This window comes from Rhinoderma darwinii, unplaced genomic scaffold, assembly GCF_050947455.1.
Source record: "Rhinoderma darwinii isolate aRhiDar2 unplaced genomic scaffold, aRhiDar2.hap1 Scaffold_676, whole genome shotgun sequence".
In the NCBI taxonomy this organism is placed as follows: domain Eukaryota; kingdom Metazoa; phylum Chordata; class Amphibia; order Anura; family Rhinodermatidae; genus Rhinoderma; species Rhinoderma darwinii.
This window is the reverse complement of record NW_027464234.1, coordinates 20550-40537: the sequence shown is the minus strand read 5'-3', so window position 1 is coordinate 40537 and position 19988 is coordinate 20550. Positions and strand designations below refer to the sequence as shown.

General features: G+C 40.8%; 1 protein-coding gene across 2 annotated transcripts; it reads right to left on the bottom strand.

Annotated features, from left to right (window-relative positions):
• Nucleotides 1–2579: 2579 nt before the first annotated feature.
• LOC142728440 (phosphatidylinositol polyphosphate 5-phosphatase type IV-like) lies at nucleotides 2580–8017 on the bottom strand. 2 transcript variants are annotated; one of them, XM_075849102.1, is made up of 12 exons: nucleotides 7541–8017; nucleotides 7077–7168; nucleotides 6731–6855; nucleotides 6334–6453; nucleotides 5258–5353; nucleotides 4985–5146; nucleotides 4688–4803; nucleotides 4343–4479; nucleotides 4029–4136; nucleotides 3229–3363; nucleotides 3025–3110; nucleotides 2580–2937 (listed from the first exon to the last, which is right to left on the bottom strand). In XM_075849102.1, exons 1-9 carry the CDS (start codon nucleotides 7853–7855, stop codon nucleotides 4061–4063), a joined length of 1239 nt encoding a protein of 412 aa, XP_075705217.1. In that variant the 5' UTR covers nucleotides 7856–8017; the 3' UTR covers nucleotides 2580–2937; nucleotides 3025–3110; nucleotides 3229–3363; nucleotides 4029–4060. The 2 variants fall into 2 exon arrangements, with proteins under 2 accessions (XP_075705217.1, XP_075705218.1); XM_075849103.1 differs by lacking the exon at nucleotides 3229–3363.
• Nucleotides 8018–19988: the final 11971 nt, after the last annotated feature.

Below are 19988 nucleotides of genomic sequence, written 5' to 3'. Positions count from 1 at the left end.
ACCACACCGCATGGCGCTGTAGGGCTGAAGCCCTACAGCGAGGGGCTTGATCTGACAAGTCCACCCCTCCCATGTACCTATTGTAGTCTAGGATGCAGTCTGGTTTGGGGGTCTCTGTACTGGTACCTCGTACAGGTACATGGGTACTGGTGTGGGCATGTATTGTTGTCAATACAAGGATATCTCTCTTGTCTTGTACTTGACACACAATATGTTGCTGCTGGATTGTGCCTTGCTCTCACCCCTTCTGGGTGTTTGCCAAGCAGAGTCTTAGGGAGGCCTCTCAGATTTCTTCTAGCAGTGCCGCATGCCGCAGTACTTCTGGAAGCGAGGCACTTGTAGAGTGGGATGCTGGTATAAAAATTATCCAGGTAGAGTTGGTAACTCGGGTCCAGCAGTGGGTGCACCAAATCCCAAAAATGTTTGCATTAAAAAGGGGTGGGGGAATTCTGGGGGCTGAATACTGGTGTCCTTCCCTTCATATATCCTAAATTTGTACGTATACCCTGATGCACTCTCGCACAGCTTATACATCTTCACGCCATACCTTGCCCTCTTACCTGGCAGGTACTGGCGGAATTGAAGCTTCCCTTTAAAATGTACCAAGGACACATCAATAGAAATACAATTCTCGGGGGTGTATGCTTGTTAAAACCGGACACTGAAACGGTCTATTAGGGGTCTCCGTTTATACAAACGGTCAAAACTGGGGTCATCTCAGGGTGGGCACGGCTCATTATCGGTATAATGTAAGAAGCGAAGTATTGACTCATTTAATTTTTTTTTTAGGTTCTAGTTCAGTTCTGAAGTTGCTTTGAGGGGCCCATATATTAGAAACCCCTATCAAACACCCCATTTCAGAAACTAGACCCCTCAAACTATTCACAACAGCATATAGAACGTTTATGAACCCTTTAGGTGTTTCACGGGAATTTAGAGCAAAGTAGAGGTGAAATTTGCATTTTTATTTTATTTTGTCAGAAAATCCTTTTTATACCATTTTTTTTTATAACACAAAAGGTTTTACCAGAGAAACGCAACTCAATACTTATTGCCCAGATACTGCAGTTTTGACAAATATCCCACAAGTGGCCCTAGTTCGCTAATGGACTGAAGCACCGGCCTCCGAAGCATAGGAGCACCTAGTGGATTTTGAGGCCTCCTTTTTATTAGGCACTATATCCGGTTTGAAGAGGTCTTATAGTGCCAAAACAGTGGAAACACCCCAAAAGTGACCCCAATTTGGAAACTAGACCCCTTGAGGAATCCATTGTAGTGTTCTTGGGGTGCATGCGGCTTTTTGATCAGTTTTTATTCTATTTTTAGTTGGCGTGGTGACTAAAAAACAGCAATTTAACTATTGATTTTTTATTCTATTTTCTTTACAGCGTTTACCGTGCGCTATAAATGACATATTCACTTTGTTCTGCGGGGCGATACGATTACGGCGATACCAGATGTTTATAGTTTTTTTTATGTCTTATGGCGTTTGCACAATAAAATACGTTTTGTAAACAATCACTCACTTTTTATGTTACCTTATTCTAAGAGCCATAACGTTTTTATTTTTCAATCAATAAAGCCGTGCGAGGACTTATTTTTTGCGTAACGAACTGTAGTTTCGATCAGTACCATTTTTAGGTACATGCGACTTTTTGATCTCTTTTTATTCCAGTTTTTGGGAGGTGAAGTGACCAAACAATTGTGATTCTGGTACGGTTTATTATTATTTTCTTTTACGGCATTCACCGCGCGGGATAAATAACGAAATAATTTTGTAGTTCAGGCCGTTACGGACGCGCCGATACCAATTATGTATAGTTTATTTGTTTGTTTATATATTTTTATTAATAATAAAGGTCTAATAAGGGAAAAAGGGGGATTTTTACTTTTATTACTTTTAAAACTTTTATTTAGTAAATGCGTAGTGCAGTGTATTAGAGCAGTCAGCTACTCACTGACAGGACCCACTAGGCTTCCGTCGATGGCATAGCCGGACGCCATTGTTAGGAGTCCGGTAGCCATAGTCACCATCGCCGGCCGCTATCGTGTAGCAGGCCTGCGATGGTAGCTTAACCCCTAAAAAGCCACGTTCAGTATTGAACGCGGCTTTTAAGGGGTTAATCAGCGGTGACACAGCGATCGGTCCCCGCTGTAGGAGCTGCGGCAACTGCTGTACGAGGCAGCAGCTGTCACAGCTCCTGCATGTGTCGGGAAGACGGCCGAAATGGCCGTTACTCCCGCGACTTAATATTCCGTCGCTGAGCGCGAACGGGATGGGATGGTCAGCACAACGGAATATTACGTCGCTGAGCGTTAAGGGGTTAAACAACTATCAAATATATCACTGTTTTACATCTCCTGTCACTTTTTTTCCAACATATGATCTAATCCAGTACATATGGCGGCACATTCCATACTCTCTCTCTTGTGTACATATGATACAATGTCCTGTCACCTACCACTGGATTAAACGCGATGTCACACAAATAGCGCTGTGAAGAGTCGGTTAAGTGAATTGTATACACCGTGGTAAGTTGCAGCCGGGCACTGAACACACTAATAAATACCAGTCACACTTATGGATTGATGTTAAAGATTTATTTATGGTTTTTGTTGATCAAAATATAAGATGGTAAAGATGATGTTATACAAGATCCAGCAAAAACAATGGAATATGTCCCAGTATATACTGTAATGTCAGTAAGGGGTGGTAAATCTGTATTCCAGAGACACAGGAAGAGATGACATGTTCTCCTGTTCTGGGCCTGGTCTTCTGGGTGACATTGATGCCCCGATAACCACACTGATGTCTCTTCCGTGACAGATGTAGACAATTTTAAGTCTCGCCATTGGGATACTTGTAAGATGGCGGGTTCTGCCCTTGGTTGTTATTGGCATTGATGTTGATGTTCTGTTGATATCTGCTGACTTGCTCTGGGGGGAGAAGCGCACAACCCTATTAAATATTCATTATTCAGGCTGCTTAACAAATATAGAGAGGACATATCTAGAGGAACTTACCTTTCTGTCTATCAGCAACGATGGCGGCTCCTCCGGTGACAGGGAGCGCTGTTCTCGCCAGATATAACGCGGAATTGATGTTTATGCTGCAAGAGAAATATTTGCTATTAATGCTCTACTAATGTGTGTTTCTTAGCAGGCACAAAATATAGAAGATGTTTTATTGCGGATTTTCCTATTAGATCCTGGGGTTACACTACAAACCTTGAAGATGGTTGATCCAAGCGGTGGGTTTGATCTAAAGCGGCGCTGTTCAGGATGTTACAGGAACTTTCTGATGTTCACAAAGGTGGAATCATTGTTTTATGCACCTGAGATGGTAAATGTTCCTTAGGAGTCCTGCAAGATGCCAAGTAATGTCTTACATCCATAACAATGTTCCTTGTATCTATCATGCTTGCTTAGAAGCTAATGCACCATATAATACAGTTTATCCATCCATCCTAGTGGCAGGATTCTTTAAGACACTTCAAATGGGGACATTTTTTAACTTTTCTATGCCAGTTTTTTTTACGTAGAAAAGTTATAAACGGAACAAAAGTCACAATTTGCGGTAAAAATTGTGATCTGTGTAGTTTCTGCGCTTACGGCACTTTTCTAAAAAGTGGACAGAGAGTAGCTGGAGGAGCAGAGCCATCAGGGCCGACACATTTATCATAATAACATGGATTATTAGTTATTAAGGTGTGGGCGTTTTCATAAATTAGGCACATTTTGTTTACGTTTTTTTCATATTAAGACCGGTGTAAGAAACATCAGTCTTAATAAATTCCCACCAATCTGTTATACTATATACATGCTTACAGTTTTCCTCTAAAACCCACAACCTTCATTTAGAAATTAAAAAAATATCTGAAAACAAGAAAATTTAACTAGAAGATAGAATTACTTATTTACAATTTCTTTATGTTGGTTGATAAATTAAATGACAGATTCAGAGGAAGACTTAAGAGATGGAAGAACATTCTCACAGCAAACATACTAGACAAGTACAATGCTCTCACCTTATGTGCTGTCAGGACATGAACAGACGCAGCTACTTTTTTTGTCCTAACCTCCTAATGCCCTTCAAATAGATCTTGCGGTCAAAGCGTCCACCAGCCAATGGGATGCTGGAATGAGAAATATACTGATGTAAGACATATGATAATGTTAGCGGGTAACCACACAATAATTGTTTAGTTTCACCTCCTATATTACTCCAGTACTGTCACCCAGGTATACAGCCACCTGCCCCAAAGTGTGAGCTCTGCTATATGGCCCATGTAGTAATGGCGGCTACTGAAAGGATCTTACCAACAACATGGACATGACTTACTTATCTGAACCAGGTCTGAGCTTTACTTCAAAGATGCCAAAAACGGGTCGGTGGTCTGAGGTCTTCAAAACAGGGCATGAGTCGTATCTCAGGACTCGCACATCTCCCTCGTATTGGCTCTTAAACAACACCCTGTCCTGTAGAGGTCATGAAAATAACAAATATCATCAGTGCAATCATATTATCATTTATTTATAAACCTCATAGCATCATAGACTGAACATTTCGGCCTATTTTATTTAAGTAATATAAATTTTGAGACTTTCTTGCATTTAAGGTTTGAAAATCTATCCATGACATCTACTGTTTCTTTAGCTCTGTAGACCTGGAAATAAGATATCTTACCGTATATGATGGAATTCTCTGCTTTTCTGATGTATCGTAGGTGTCTGTGCCAATGTCGAACTTATATGTAGGAAGGAATTCAATGGTGTGCTCCTTAAACCCTACAAATATGGACCCTTAAGTTAAAGTAAAAAAAAACATGTCAGTATTAAAAACATGTGCAAGAGATGTAGGACTATATAAGAATGTGGTGAACATATCCACCATCATGACAGTGATTTGTATTGATCTGTTGAGGTGTATGTGGTAATAATACAGGCTGAGGAGTGATAGAGATCTGTCTACTAGTAACTGTACCGTTGTTCTTGGCGTCATTCAGATGGTCGTGTTTGAGGAGACTGGACATATCTCTTCCTTTAATGTTTTTCAGAAGAGATTCCACCTTTTTTCTGTCCTCTTTTAGTTGAAAATTGAGGTCCCCAAACCAAAAAACCCGATCAAAGCGGCTGGTGACGTCCACTGTAGAATGAGATAAACACAGGACACAATTAGACCACGTGACTGCAATAGACTCAATGGAGATAAATAGATAAAGGAATCAATAGGTTCAACCACATAAGTAATACTCACAGGCATTGGAGTTTATTCTTTCCGGAATAATTTGAGGCAGACGGAGACCCTCAGTGATGGTTTTATAGTCCTGGATCCTCTTGTGGACTGCCCCAACTGCCAACCAAAAATATACATATCAGTAAATATGATCTCCTGGAATTTAGGACAACCACCATATTTAAGTTTTCTTTGACAATAGGTTTCTTTATCATATATTATCTAGGTATCATATCTACTTCTTGGGCTGTGTAGTCTGAATGTTCCCTCAACAATGAATTTTCTGCAAATAGTATTTATTTGAATAGGGTTTCTATTGACATTTTAGAAGATGAGACTGGTGGAGTTCCATGATGTGGGTCCGCACTCTGTACACCAGACACACTGATATTTCTGTTACTGTAAATCTAAGACACAATCATTTTCTTGACAGAGGATACAGTATTTCTAATAGGGTATGTGCACACAATAACGTCAGTTATGGCTGAAATTATGGAGCTGTTTTCAGGAGAAAACAGCTCCTGCATTTCAGACGTAATTGCTCGTACTCGCATATTGCGAGGCGTCAATTACGGACGTAATTTGGAGCTGTTCTTCATTGGATTCAATGAAAAACGGCTCCAATTACGTCCCAAGAAGTGTCCTGCACTTCTTTGACGAGGCTGTTATTTTACGCGCCGTCTTTTGACAGCGACGCGTAAAATTACAGGTCGTCGGCACAGTACATCGGCAAACCCATTGAAATGAATGGGCAGATGTTTTCCGACGTATTCAAGGCTTTTTTTTCAGACGTATTTCGAGGCGTAAAACGCCTCCAATACGTCTGAAAATAGGTCGTGTGAACCCAGCCTAATAGTCTGTAAAGGACATTAGGCCGTTAATCCTTCCACTATTACTTGTCTCTCACTATATAGAATAAGTTTGATGGATTAGAAGAAGTTTGACCAAATAAGGAAAAACCTTTCATTTTGCACCAAAACATTAATAGTACAGATCTTTTCATATCATCTCATATATTATAGTTTTTTATGAAACAGCAGCACTTTTATACACAGTAAAACTGTACATAGTCACATATTAATAACAGACATACTTACATCTCATATGGGAATTAATAAACAGGAATGATGTCCCAAAGACAGTGAAGGCAACACCCAAGGCTCCTTTAGTTTTTACATGGTGGAATAGCCTGGTTGTTACATGGGTGTGCTCTACCTCTGTATAAGAAATAAAACACAAGAAGAAGGGTCAGTGGTTAATAGTACCACATGCATGAATGATACAGAGATATTTTCCTATTAAACGCTGGAAATATTACTACAACATCATTTCACACTTCGTAACTGTGGAGTAAACTCTCAGATCTCCAATACTCCACAGTGAAGAATCTGAGAGTTGGGTTCTCAGACATCTAGTTCTAATGACTAAATAAGAAGTTCCAACTAATGACTTCAATTAGGACTTATTATGTAGATGTAAGAAAGTGAATCTTACCTGAGCAGAACCAGATCAGCTCCCGTCGAATAAAGATGGTGAGATACAAGACTCCGAGCCCGGATGAGTGGTATAGCACGTAGTGCGGACCAAGGGTCTCTTTTAATTTTATCTCCCATTCCCGTCTACAAGAAGACACAATTTCAAGTTTACATATTAATAAATGACACCAGATTAAAATACTCAACTCATCTAATAAACAATCAATATTATAACCTCTGGGGTTAAATAGGAAAATTAAGGAGCGATCCTATACTAAGTAGAAGGTCGAGAGAGAATTTCAATCAGCCGACCTGTAGTCCATCTGCAGACATAGACTGTTGTAAGACAACCTGAGAAGACTTACCTGTTTGGACATCCTTCCTGAACGCCAATTACATAAATGTCTTTGGTGTCATCTGATGGCAACAGCAGATCCTCTAGATTTTGTGGGAACTCCTGCTCAAAATATGAAGATATTAATAATGTATACACAGAGCACCAACCAAACTGACATCTTCTATATCACCTACAAAAAATTCTATCTGATCGAATTGGATTTTAGTCTTTATAGACTATGGCCAGGGCTGCAGTCTTAGGATCGGAGGTATTGCCATTCCAAAGACATAGGTTATTAGTTTGACAGTTTGCAGTGTGTGCAGTAACAGTGATTGGCCCAAATGTTTAGAAAATGTGGGCCTAGGGTAGGATATAATATGTCTATGTGATATCCAACTGCAAACTAAAGACACATGGTTACTGGCCCAATTTATCCAACTGTAGATCAGACACACTGATGGGTCACAATAGATATTGTACATTACTTCTCACCTTCCCCTCCATATTCCAGGTGGCAACGTATAATCTCAGCCGTCTATTTGGGAAACAGCGATCCAGTTCTTTAGCGCCAATCACAGCGCTGCTGCCCAAGCTCCTGATTGCGCTCTTCTTGGTGTTCTTTGAGCCAATGTCACAAGATTTGCTGTGACTTGGATCGCTGCATTTTTCAGCTGGCATATCTTTGATGATAGAAAACGTCTGGAGCGAGATGTTAGGCTCCTCCATAGTTGGTATCTCTTTCATCAGATTTCCTTTATCAGGAATCTGAGAGACATTATATTTTTTTGTTTTTCTCCAAAAGGGCATGGTTGTTTAATGCCCCGGGTGCAAAACTGTACCAATGTCCGTGGTAGAAAACCAGGAGGCAGTAAAGATTGAATTTAACTAATCGCCTCTAGTTCTCTGAAAATAGGACAAATCGCTGACCGTAAAAGCAACACAGTAATCCAACAGTGTCAATCCAACAGCAAGATCTAGAATGACCAGAGAAAGAAATAGTTAGCGAAAAAACTCTGAGGGAACCAGCTGGAGAAATTAGTTATAAAAGCGGCATTCCAAGTACAGGATCTGGTCAATCAGAAGTGTTTGAAGATCACATTGCTTGGGGTCTTGGGGCTTGGACCACCTGTGAATGACATTGCTTGGGGTCTGGATGTTGGAACAATGTATTGGTTGTTGAATTGACACAGTATGACATTTCCGGGGTTTATGTAATTATTATATGAGATACTAACCATAATTTAGAACCTCTGTAATTTGTTATAGACAATATTACATTATATATATATTAATGAATGAATTAATTAATTAATTAAAAATGACAATTGCTATTGAGGATTAGTATTAAATCACTTCCCTAATATTTTTATACTAGTAATTATTAATAATAATAGTGTATTTTACATAAGTAGAGAACCTAAAATGCATAATTAGTAATTCCCTAGTAAATATTTATTATGAGAATTACTCCTATTATAAACTGAAGGGTTCCAATAATAAGTTCTCAGGGCTGCGGGACATTCACATTCCCTTTCTTTGTGATTGCTTTATCAATTTACCAGCAGAATACAGATGCCAATTTCTGTCTGCAAGCTGCATTCTGTCTATGGAGCAGAAGTCACAGGCCGCCATATTGCCATTTAGCAACTTCTTAGTAAATTTGTATAAGTATTCCAAATATAAACTAAACTTTAAATGGCAGACACAGCAGAATTATACCTAAGAATAAAATATTCATAAAGAAACTGATAGATGAGACTCATCTAGAGACGTAGCGCTGATAGAGTACTTACCGGTCACATCCAACTGATGAGTGATAGATCTGTGGCCAGCACCATAGTATATACCCATGCTCTGTGACATCACAATAGCTGTACCCGGGGTGAGTTGCTTTTATGACCACACCAGTAATTTGCATATTTCAATATGGATTTATTATTATTTTTAATAGTAGTGACATCACAATACATAAACCCAAGGTACACGATGTGGCCAAAAGAATGTGGACAGCTGACCCTTTACACCATCATAAGCTTGTTGTACTTCCCATTACAAAGCCATGGATGTTAGCCCAAACCATGACAAATATCCCCAGACCAGTATCAATTCCCCACCAAATAATTTTTATATCAATTGATCAAATTTCTGAATTTAATTAAATTGTTTATAATTATTTCTGGGGAACCTACACTAATATAAGGAAATATAGTCCCCTAATATACAGTCCTCTAATATGACCATATTGAAATTTCTCCTTTACAAGTGGTAGACATAATGATAATAAGGGAGCTCAAATTTTGTGCATTTACCCTGCACATCTAAGATACTTGAGCAATTTAATTGCACACTAATACTAATACCATATTACTACCACTATCACACAATATCTTTTAGAAATTGAATAATTCAATGTTCCTAATAAAACAAATTGATTAGCGAGAAGTACAGATGTAGCATTGGTAGAGAACTTACCGGTCACATCCAACTGATGAGTGACAGATCTGTGGCCAGCACCATAGTATATACCTACGCTCTGTGACATCACAATAGCTATACCTGGTGTGAGCTGCTTTTATGACCACACCAATAATTAGCATATTTCAATATGGATTTACTATAATTTTTTATAGTAGTGACATCACAATAGATATACCCGGTGTGAGCTGCTTTTATGACCACACTTATCATTTACATATATCAGTATGGCTTCACCATTCATTTTATTTCTTGATTTTTATTTAGACAAGAAGTCTCACAGGACAAATACGTGTCAAGGTGGGAGACAACACTCAACCACCCATATAAATAATTAGAGATAAGGACTCTAACAATATATGATAAACAAGAGAAAAAAAGAGTCCATACATATCAACATATGAAAGAATTAAACATCTTTATTGATAACATAGGGTGCATCAAGTAGGAGTAATTTGAAATGTAAGCAGTGCAGAGAGGGACAATATGCCTCACTCAAAAAGGCCTGTAATAACTCAAAAGTGATTGGTGCCTTGGAAAAACGGCATAAAGCCAAGTTTAAGTCCGATAGATGCACTTACCCATATATGGGAGAATGAGTGTGACCCAGAGGTATAGAAGAGCGCCCTTCTACATTTCAAATTACTCCTATTTGATGCACCCTATGTTGGAGCTACATTGAGCTACAGTAATTGTGCATACCATCAGTGTATTATATATATATATATATATACTGTTATCAATGTATACATATGTGATCCGTACAAGGATTTATTTTAGATTCTCTGTCTATGTCATTTAGTGTATTTTATGTTATCAATAAAGATGTTTAATTATTTCATATGTTTGATTTTTATGTACATTTTTAATGCAATTTCTATATTCATAATGTTTGTCTGTGGTCAGACTCTTACCCAGCACTGCTATGATTACAGCTCAGGAATAGAATTAAATCCCATAATATATGATAAAAGTCGGGCATATGGGTCACTCGTGGTGCATAGAACTTGTAATGTTCATCTCTCACAGTCGGTTTAGTGTGTGTATAGTTATTACAATCTGTAAGGATCTGCAGCTGCTGAACATCTGATAAATTATCATTTCACTCTCCTGACGAAGCTGAAGCGAAACGTACGTTGGGGTAGCGCTGCAGATCCACCTGGGGTATGTTACCTATTGATTTATACTTCTCTTAACCTGCAAACTAATATGGGACTCTTTTTAGAGAACATCAGTGCACACAGCAGGGAGATAGTGATAATCTTATTCAGGTTATTATAACTTGTATTGGGAATATGAATTTGATGATATTGTATGATTTGTACCTCTAGAAAAGTTTAGTGTGATCTGTGAGCGCTAATTTTTTCCGGGTGTTTTCATCAATTGCTTTACTGTATAGAGAATTTTTTTATTGAAAATAAATGAAATTGTAGTTTTTAATGGGAACGTACTCTGATGAATTCTTTATAGGTGATAAATGATCATTTCTGTCTGTGTGACATGGGGGAAATAATTTATATTATCTGAAAATACATCATTTTAATTTTGAATTTTAATAAAAACCCCCATTAGAGGATGTGACTGTGCACCAGTAAGAACACGCTACATGCTGCATCTCCTGTGCTCAGCCCTCTTACTCCTTACAATCCTGAATACATACTGCTTCACAATTCCCCTACCAGCTTGTAATAGGTATCAGAACAGCTGTGGGCAGCCATTACCTCATGAACCATGTCCTGGAAAGGTACTAGAGGGGGTAAGAATCGATCGAGACATCCTGAGACAAGACGGTCGTACCTGATGTGAACTAATGCAGCGTAAATTATATATATCATATGCCTACCAGAGAGGGTAGAAGGCCAACAACCATATGTATTCATTAAAAATGGCTGCATTATATGGATACCACAATCTCTGCTGCATTTATAGTCAAGAGAACCGAAGAATTTCTTCATAGTCTCTTCATCTGGGTAATTTCTTAGACCATTGATGGCCCATTTGGTAAACTGTAAAGACAGGGATTGGCTTTACTAAACATCAAGTAGTCATGGCAGTCAGAACTCCACGATCAGAAAGTGATGGCATATCCTAATTGTATTCCCCCACTTTATGAGATGTAAAACCACTTTAACCCCTTAAAGACGCCGCCTAGTTTGGGCCTTAAGGCTCAGACACCATTTTTCAAATCTGACCTGTGTCTCTTTATCTGGTAATAACTTTTGAATGCTATTCTTTATCCCAGCAATTCTGAGAATTTTTTCTCGTGACACATTGTACTTTATGTTAGTGGTAAAATTTGGTCAATACCTTTAGTGTTTATTTGTAAAAAACACCTACATTTAGAGAAATTTTTGAAAAATTTAGATTTTTCTAAATTTGAGTGTATCTGCTTCTAAGACAGATAGTAATACAAAACAAAATAGTTACTAGTTAACATTTTGGAGGTGAAATTGACAAATATATATATATTTTTTAAAGAAATTCCATTATAATCCATTTTTTTTTTCTGTAACTCAGAAGGTTTTACCAGAGAAACTTAACTCAATATTTATTGTTCAGATTCTGCAGATTTTAAAAATGTCCCACATGTGGCCCTAGTGGACTGAAGCACAGGCCTCAGAAGCAAAGGAGCACCTACTAGATTTTGGGGCCTCCTTTTTATTAGAATATATTTTAGGCACTATGTCATGTTTGAAGAGGTCTTGTGGTGCCAAAACATAGGAAACATCCCCAAAAAGACACCATTTCGGATCTACACTCCCAAGTAATTCATCTAACGGTATAGTGAGCATTTTAACCCCACAGGTGTTTTGCTGAATTTATTGAAATTAGGTCATAGAAATTAAAATCTAAAAATTTTTCATTTTCACAAAGAATGAAAGAGAAAAAGAACACCAACATTTGTAAATCAAGTTCTCTCAAGTAGCATAATACCCCATATGTTGTCATAAACTGCTATTTGGACATACGGCAGGGCTCAGAATGGCAGGTGCCCCGTTTGGCATGCAGCTGTAGGGTGGTAGTGAATATTTTGACCCCCAATGCTGTTTCATAGATTTTATTAGAATTAGGCAGTGAAAATTACAAATAAAATTTTTCCCGAAACATTGCTGTTTTAGCTCTAAATGTTTTATTTTTACAAGGGGTAATTGGAGAAAAAAACACCACACAATTTTTTACTAAATTTCTCCTGAGTACAGCAATATCCCATATGTGGCCCTAAACAGCTGTTTGGGCACACGGCAGGGCTCTGAAGAGAAGGAGCGCCATTTGGCTGTAGGAGCACAGATTTTGCTGGATTGGTGTTAGATGATAGGAGTGAAAGAGCCCCATGCACATTTGAGGTCTATGTTAGTGATTTTTCCATAGTTTGCCCCCAATTGCAGGGCTCTGAGGTCAAATAGTAAAACAAACTTCCAAGAAGTGACCCCATTTTTTAAAATATACCCCTCAAGGCATTTATTAAGGGGTGCAGTGAGTATGACCCAATACTACTGTTTTTACTAGAAAAATGTGCAGTGGATTTTCCGCTGATATGCCATTTTAGTGCACAATATGTTATACCCAGCTTTTGCCCCTGAAGACAAATACATCATAAACTGTTAAGCCGTTTCTCCCAGGTATGGCAATGCCATATATGTGGATGTGGATCTGCTGTTTGGACACACTGAAGGGTTCAGAATGGCGGGAGCGCCATTTGGTTTATGAAGCACAGATTTTGCTCAGTAATTTTTCTGTTTGGGGTTTTGCTGGTATTTCAGTTTATAATCTGGGGGCATATGTAAACTGTGCGGAGTACATCAGTATATAATAAGAGGATATAATAATGTGGTAAATAAATAATAATCCGCAGTTCTGTGGCCTGTGTCACACTGATAAATGGTGCCCGATCTTATCCCCCTTTTGGATCGCACTCTGCACATTTTGTGTCGCCATATTCTGAGAGCCATAACTTCTTTTTTGTGACAGAGCAGTGTGAGGGCTTATTTTTTGCAGGACAATCTGTAGTTTTTACCGGTACCATTTTTGGATACATGCAACTTTTTGATCACTTTTTATTCTATTTTTTGAGAAGCGTGGTGACCAAAAAACAGCAATTTTGCTATTGTTTTTTATTCTTTTTTTTACAGCATTCACCGTGCACTATAATTGACATATTTACTTTATTCTGTGGGTCAGTACGATTCTGGCGATACCAAATTTATATTGCTTTTTTATGTTTTACAACTATTTGCACAATAACATTTATTTTGTAAAAAGAATGTATTTTTTCTGTTGCCACATTCTGAGAACCATACATTTTTTATTTATTTTTTGGTCAATAGAGCTGTATGAGGGCTTGTTTTTTGCAATTTGAGCTATATTTCTTTTTATTTGTACCATTTTTGGATACATGCAACTTTTTGATCACTTTTTATAAAAAAAAAATTTGATGACCAAAAACATAGCAATTCTGGTATCGTTTTTTATTATTTATTTTTATGGCGTTCACTGCATTAGATAAATTACATAATATTTTTATAGTTCAGACCATTACGGATGCGGCGATGCCAATTCGTATAGTTTATTTATTTTTTCTAATAATTAAGTTCTTGATAATGGAAAAAGGGTGAGTTTTAAATTTATTACTTTAAATTCTTACTTTTTTATTTTTGTATAAAAAATTTTTTTTTCGTCTCACTAGGGACTTGAAGGTCCAACAGTCCAATCGCTGTTATAATATCCTACAATACTTATGTGTTGCAGGGTATTATACCTGTCAAATACCTACAAATGTGTACCACAAAACCATATAGCAAAACGACACATGGTCAATAACAAAATATCTTTATTAGTGCAATATATACAGATAATATAATATAATCTCATAAAAACAGTTAAAATAATCTAAAACAAAGGATTGCAGTGGTGGTCAGAAAATACACAATATCAAATATATAGTTATTTATATGGTGCAAACAATGTATCACAACTCGGTTTGATAAGGCAAAAGTCACAAAGTAGAGAGATTTCCCAAGTGGCACAAAAATATATTTTACTGGGAACAACATCCCTTATAAGGCTAGATACACTACTAAAGAAAAAACCTTCACAAAAAATATGGGACACAAACCTCAAGTTCGTGATGACATAATAAACATGTCCTAAGGACACATGGACTAAAAAGTACCACTAAACTGACCCATAAACGGTCCAAGATACAGCAACAACAAGTAACCACCACCACCACCACTGGACCCCAAAGGTCCAACTGTCCGATCGCTGTTATAATATCTTACAATACTTATGTAATCGCCTTCTGCAGATGGCAGACCCAGTGGCTATTATTAGTTCTCCGGTTACCATAGCAACCATCGGCACCCCGCAATTGCGTCGCAAGGTCGCCGATGGCGTTGTAACCCCTTAAGTTTTGGTGATTGCTATTGAGCGCCGCATTTAAGGGGTCAATCGGCGTAAACCACTGCTATCGATCCCCGAGGTATGAGCTGTGATAACTGCTGTACGATACAGCAGGTATCACAACTCATAAATGTGTCGGGGGTTGGGAATGGCGCTGGATTTCACCTGCACCATACTGTTACTGAGCTGAGCACGAACAATTTGCTCAGCTTGTTGTAATAGTAATGAGCGGAGCAGGAAGGGGTTAAGGACAACCTTAGCAATATGCTAACCACAGGGGGCCTTCTGTTGAGCTCCTACCACAATCTGCTGTTATCAATGGGGGAATCGGACAGCAAATCGGACGTCAGTGTAAGACACAAATATGAAAAGTCCTGCAAAGGTAGAGTCGCTCCTTACACTGGATTTCTGCTTTACCCAACTGAGGGGTTGTGTAAAAAGGTTGTCTAAAGGTCCATTCACACTGCATTTGCAGTGCACATTCGGCATATGCATCAGTAAATGCTCACATCGCATACCACAATCTTGTCCATTATGGGCTAATATATATTGGTTTACTTTTTTTTTCAGTAATAGGGATTTTGCAAATACACTCTCTTTTTTTATATCATATAGGGCAGATTCAGACGAACGTTGCGTTTTTGCGCGCGCAAAAAACGCAGCGTTTTGCGCGCGTGTCAGCAGCGTGTGCCATGCGTATTTTAATCATGTGTGCGTGTATTACGCGCGTAAGACATGCGGTTTTCCTGCGCGTGTAAAAAACGCACGCAGCTGTTCTGTTTACGCCAGCATACAAAAAGGCCAAGAAAGCAACACCCCTGCTTGATGTGTGCACCTGTGTTTCTTCATTTGTGTGCTTTTGGTGCAACCCAGTGTTCAAACCAGTATTTGCGGTTACTTTGTATGCCACACTGCATTGATGCCACCTAGCTCTCTGGCCCGTGTCCTATTAGCATGGATGGTATCCCGGAGGTTTGGCCAATGCGGTAGCATTCTATGGCCACACCGGCGGAGATCAGGTAGGATGTGGGTTCACCCAATAGTGGCCCAACGCACCTCTAAAGGGCATTTTCATACCCTCTTTGCTGACCTCCGTCGTCACCCCGAAAAATTTCGCTCCTTTTGCCGCCTGTCTGTGCCTGCCTTTGATATGCTGCTGGAGCTGGTTCGGCCTGCAATAACCTATCAGGACACCAACATGCGGCGCTGTATTTCCCCAGAGGAGCGTCTCCTTGTCACCTTACGGTATGTGCTGTTTCGTTATCCAGGTTACACACTGTTTTAGGTGCTTCATGTCCTACCTAACATGTTGGCTTTGTGGTTTGTTTTCCTGATTTCCTGTAGATTTTTGGCGACTGGCAATAGCTACCATTCCCTTCATTTCGAATTCCTTCTTGGAGTGTCCACTATTTCCGGCATTGTCCCAGCAACCTGTGTGGTCCTGTGGCTGAGATTGAAGAGCAGCGTGATCCCTCAGCCTACGGCCCAACACTGGCTTCGAATAGCCCAGCAGTTTGAAACCAACACTCAATTTCCCCACTGTATTGGTGCACTGGATGGTAAGCACATCCGTGTCCAAAAACCCCCCCACTTTGGGTCTCGATACTTCAACTACAAGCAGTTTTTTTCCATAGTCTTGCTGGCCTTGTCGGACTGTAATTTGTGCTTTACCATCGTGGACATCGGGTCCTATGGAAGCTCTGCGGATGCCCGCATTTTTCACTCGTCCAGAATGGGCCAGCGTCTAATGTCTAACCAACTTGATGTTCCCGAGCCTAGCATCCTCCCTGGCACCAGCGGTCCACCCGTTCCTTATGTTATGGTTGCAGATGAGGGTTTTGCCCTCAGCAGACATGTCATGCGTCCATATGCGCGGAGGGGCATGGATAACCGTAGGCGCATTTTCAATAACCGGCTAGGCAGAGCACGGAAAGTGGTGGAATGCGCCTTTGGCATCATGACCAGCAAGTGGAGGGTCCTGATGACAGCAATGCAAATGTCGCCGTCAAATGTGACATGTGTGATCAAAGCCTGTGTTGTGCTGCACAACTTTACCCGCATCCATGATGCCGGTCATGATGGGGAATATATGTTAACATCTGCACCCACCACCAGCCTCGCCCAGGCAGCTCGGCCAGGGCGGCCACCGACATCTGGCCTGCGAGTGCGCCACCAATTTTCTGAGTATTTTGACAGCCAGCCTTGAGATGTAACCTGCCAGAACGTAGCCATTTGAGGTGTGGTGAAGTTAGTATTCTTTTGTCGAACGTCTGTTTATCCCTCTAGTCCTTTTTTGGTTGGGGGGGGGGGGTTAGGGACTCGCAAAACTTGAGGCCCCTTGACGTGGGCTCGGGAGGCGTTTGGAATACCCTTTTTTTAAGCCAATAATTCCTGGACATAACATCCTCTTGTGTAGACAAAGGATTTCCTGCCCTATATGTCAGCGCCCCTTTCTGCGTGAGTAAAGGTAGGTATGGGCAAACAATAACTATACTAATAACACCTCAGTTCCTGGTATTCCATACCCCTTCCGATCAACGAAGACCTCAACGATGTGGTGGAGAAATGTCATACCGTCCAAACCTCTTACGCCATGGCACCTCATAGCGGTAGAGGCTGTAGAAATCGGTGATCTATGTAACAGAAGGATTGTCCACACGGGAGTGAAATATATAAAACGTTGGCGTTTATGTTATTTGCACATACACTCCATAACACAAAAAAACACACGCGGGAGAACATACCCCAACAAAAATTGGCACCAACATGATGCATTGCATAAAGAAACTTGGAAGGATTCCTAGGCTGTCATGGCTTTTTAACATTTGGCCTTAGAACACACACGCCCCTACAGATTGTGATAGGCATGGGGCGGCGAGGTGTAAGCAGACATATCCGCACCACTATGCTGTCCCCGGCCCTGATGAGGATGTTCCTGCACAGCATAGTGGGGGTGATACTGGGTCTGGTAGCCGTGAGGCTGCATGGGAGACTGTAAACTTGGGGCAGGTAGGGAGTATGGAGGTAAGTGACGGACAGGGCCAGCCATTGGGCCAGGGGAGAGGTATCTTGGGCCTGGAGGATATTGCGGCATCTGCGATATTCCAGGGGCAGGTTGGGAGAGCCCTGGAAAATGGACCCCCGCGGAGGGCATAAAGACACTACGCCACTGCTCGATAGCTGTGAAGCACCGCCCTGGACTAAGCGGGGGTGTAGCACTGTCGATTAGCGACAGCATATTCGATTGCAGCCGCACCAGCCTATGCACTGGTACCCGGCGCATTAAAGGTGCCATGCTGCGACAAAAAAAGTCATGGTTGTCCTCATCAGCTGCACGGCGCAGGTACTCCAGAACACGCGCGTCCACCAGTGCACCTGCGGGTGGGTTGACAGGGCGTCTGCGGCGGGGTGCTGCATGGCTAGGTGCCACTTGGTCCGGTGACCCAGCTTCAGGCGCTGAGGCGACTGGGACTGGATCCTCTCTGGTGGGGTCCGGGGTTAGGGTGACCAGGGGAGCGGCGGCTTCGGACGCCTGGCTAGACTCGGGCCGTGCCTCCTCTTCAGACGCGTCAAGAGTGTCGCTAGTTCTAGAATATAGGGGAGACGTCAGTTGAGGAACCCAATTTACTGTGCAAACAAAAAGCTGCTTTGGCGTATCTTACATTTTTGGGAGATCACGTTTGCAAAAAGGGACAACAACGAGTACTTACGGTTGCATGTCCATTATTTCCCGCAGGAACAACAACTGCTCATAATAAATATAGCGGCGTTTCCTGGTGCCACCTTCTCCGCTGCGCCCGCCGGAACCATATTCTCTCCGGAACTGGTCCCTTGAGCTTCGCCACCGTCTCTTTACATCGTCCACTGTATAAATAATAAAGAACACATCATTCAACAAACACACCAGATGTTACTGCGCACACAGACAGTGCATATAAACTACTGTACCACACGTCCACACAAGAACACACCTAACTTGATGATACTATAAAGATGCCACTGAACGGAAACGTTGCCAATGACAGGCATTGATTCACCAGGGACGCAATAGGCAATATGGAAGTCATTATACACATATATGTCGACACACATATATACACTCACCAATGCGTTGGCGGTCACAGGTGCGGCTGTCGGCCCACTCCTGCTCGAACAATGCCTCGGCAATATGCTCCCATGCTGCCTCCTTGACTGTGCGGTCATGGTATGACTCCGCATGGGTGTTCCAGACCTCCGGACGCTCCTGAACTAAAGCGATGAGCTTAGCAACATCCACCTGGCGAGGCATGGCTGCAAGCTGCTTGTGGTGCTGTAGTAAACGGTTTGGCCTCTTTTTGAAAACCTGCTCTCTAAGCTACTTCCTGCTTTTCTGCTGGTTTCAACTAGTTAGTTCAAACTCCTTAGCATAGAGCCAACGTGTCCTGCGTGAAAAACGCGCGTTCGGCGCTGCTGCCACCGTATGACATGCGTGATTTTCACGCACCCATTGACTTCAATGGGTGCGTGATGCGCAAAATAAGCAGAGATATTGAACCTGTCGCGTTTTGTACGCAGCAAACAAACGCTGCGCAAAAATCACGCACTGTTTGACCTGCCCCATTGACTTCTATAGGGCTGTGCGTGGCGCGCGAAAAAAACGCGGCCTGCACGCACGCAAATCACGCTCGTGTGAATCCCCCCATAGAGTGAGTTTTGGGAACCACAACGGTGTGTACCACCAGTATTGCACTCATTTTTATTAAGGAAATGGGAAGAAGGGATAAGAGTCATGGTTCCTAGGGGAAATTAAAATAGTGAAAGCAATAAACTTTATTTAACAAATGTAATTTATTTATTTTTTTTTACAATTGTCCAACGTAGGTCAAATTAAATGACGGTGCAGATGACCCCCTATCCTGCTCCATGAAGGCACAATTTGCCTTATGTATAATTAGCTATCATTTGCTATTTCTCATACAAGAAACCAAACCTTTTTATTGACTGAGGTTGGTAAGAATATGACTTTGAATTGAGCTATATTCGTCGCTTTGTGGTAAACTTTGTAGAGATCTGATAACAGAGGTAT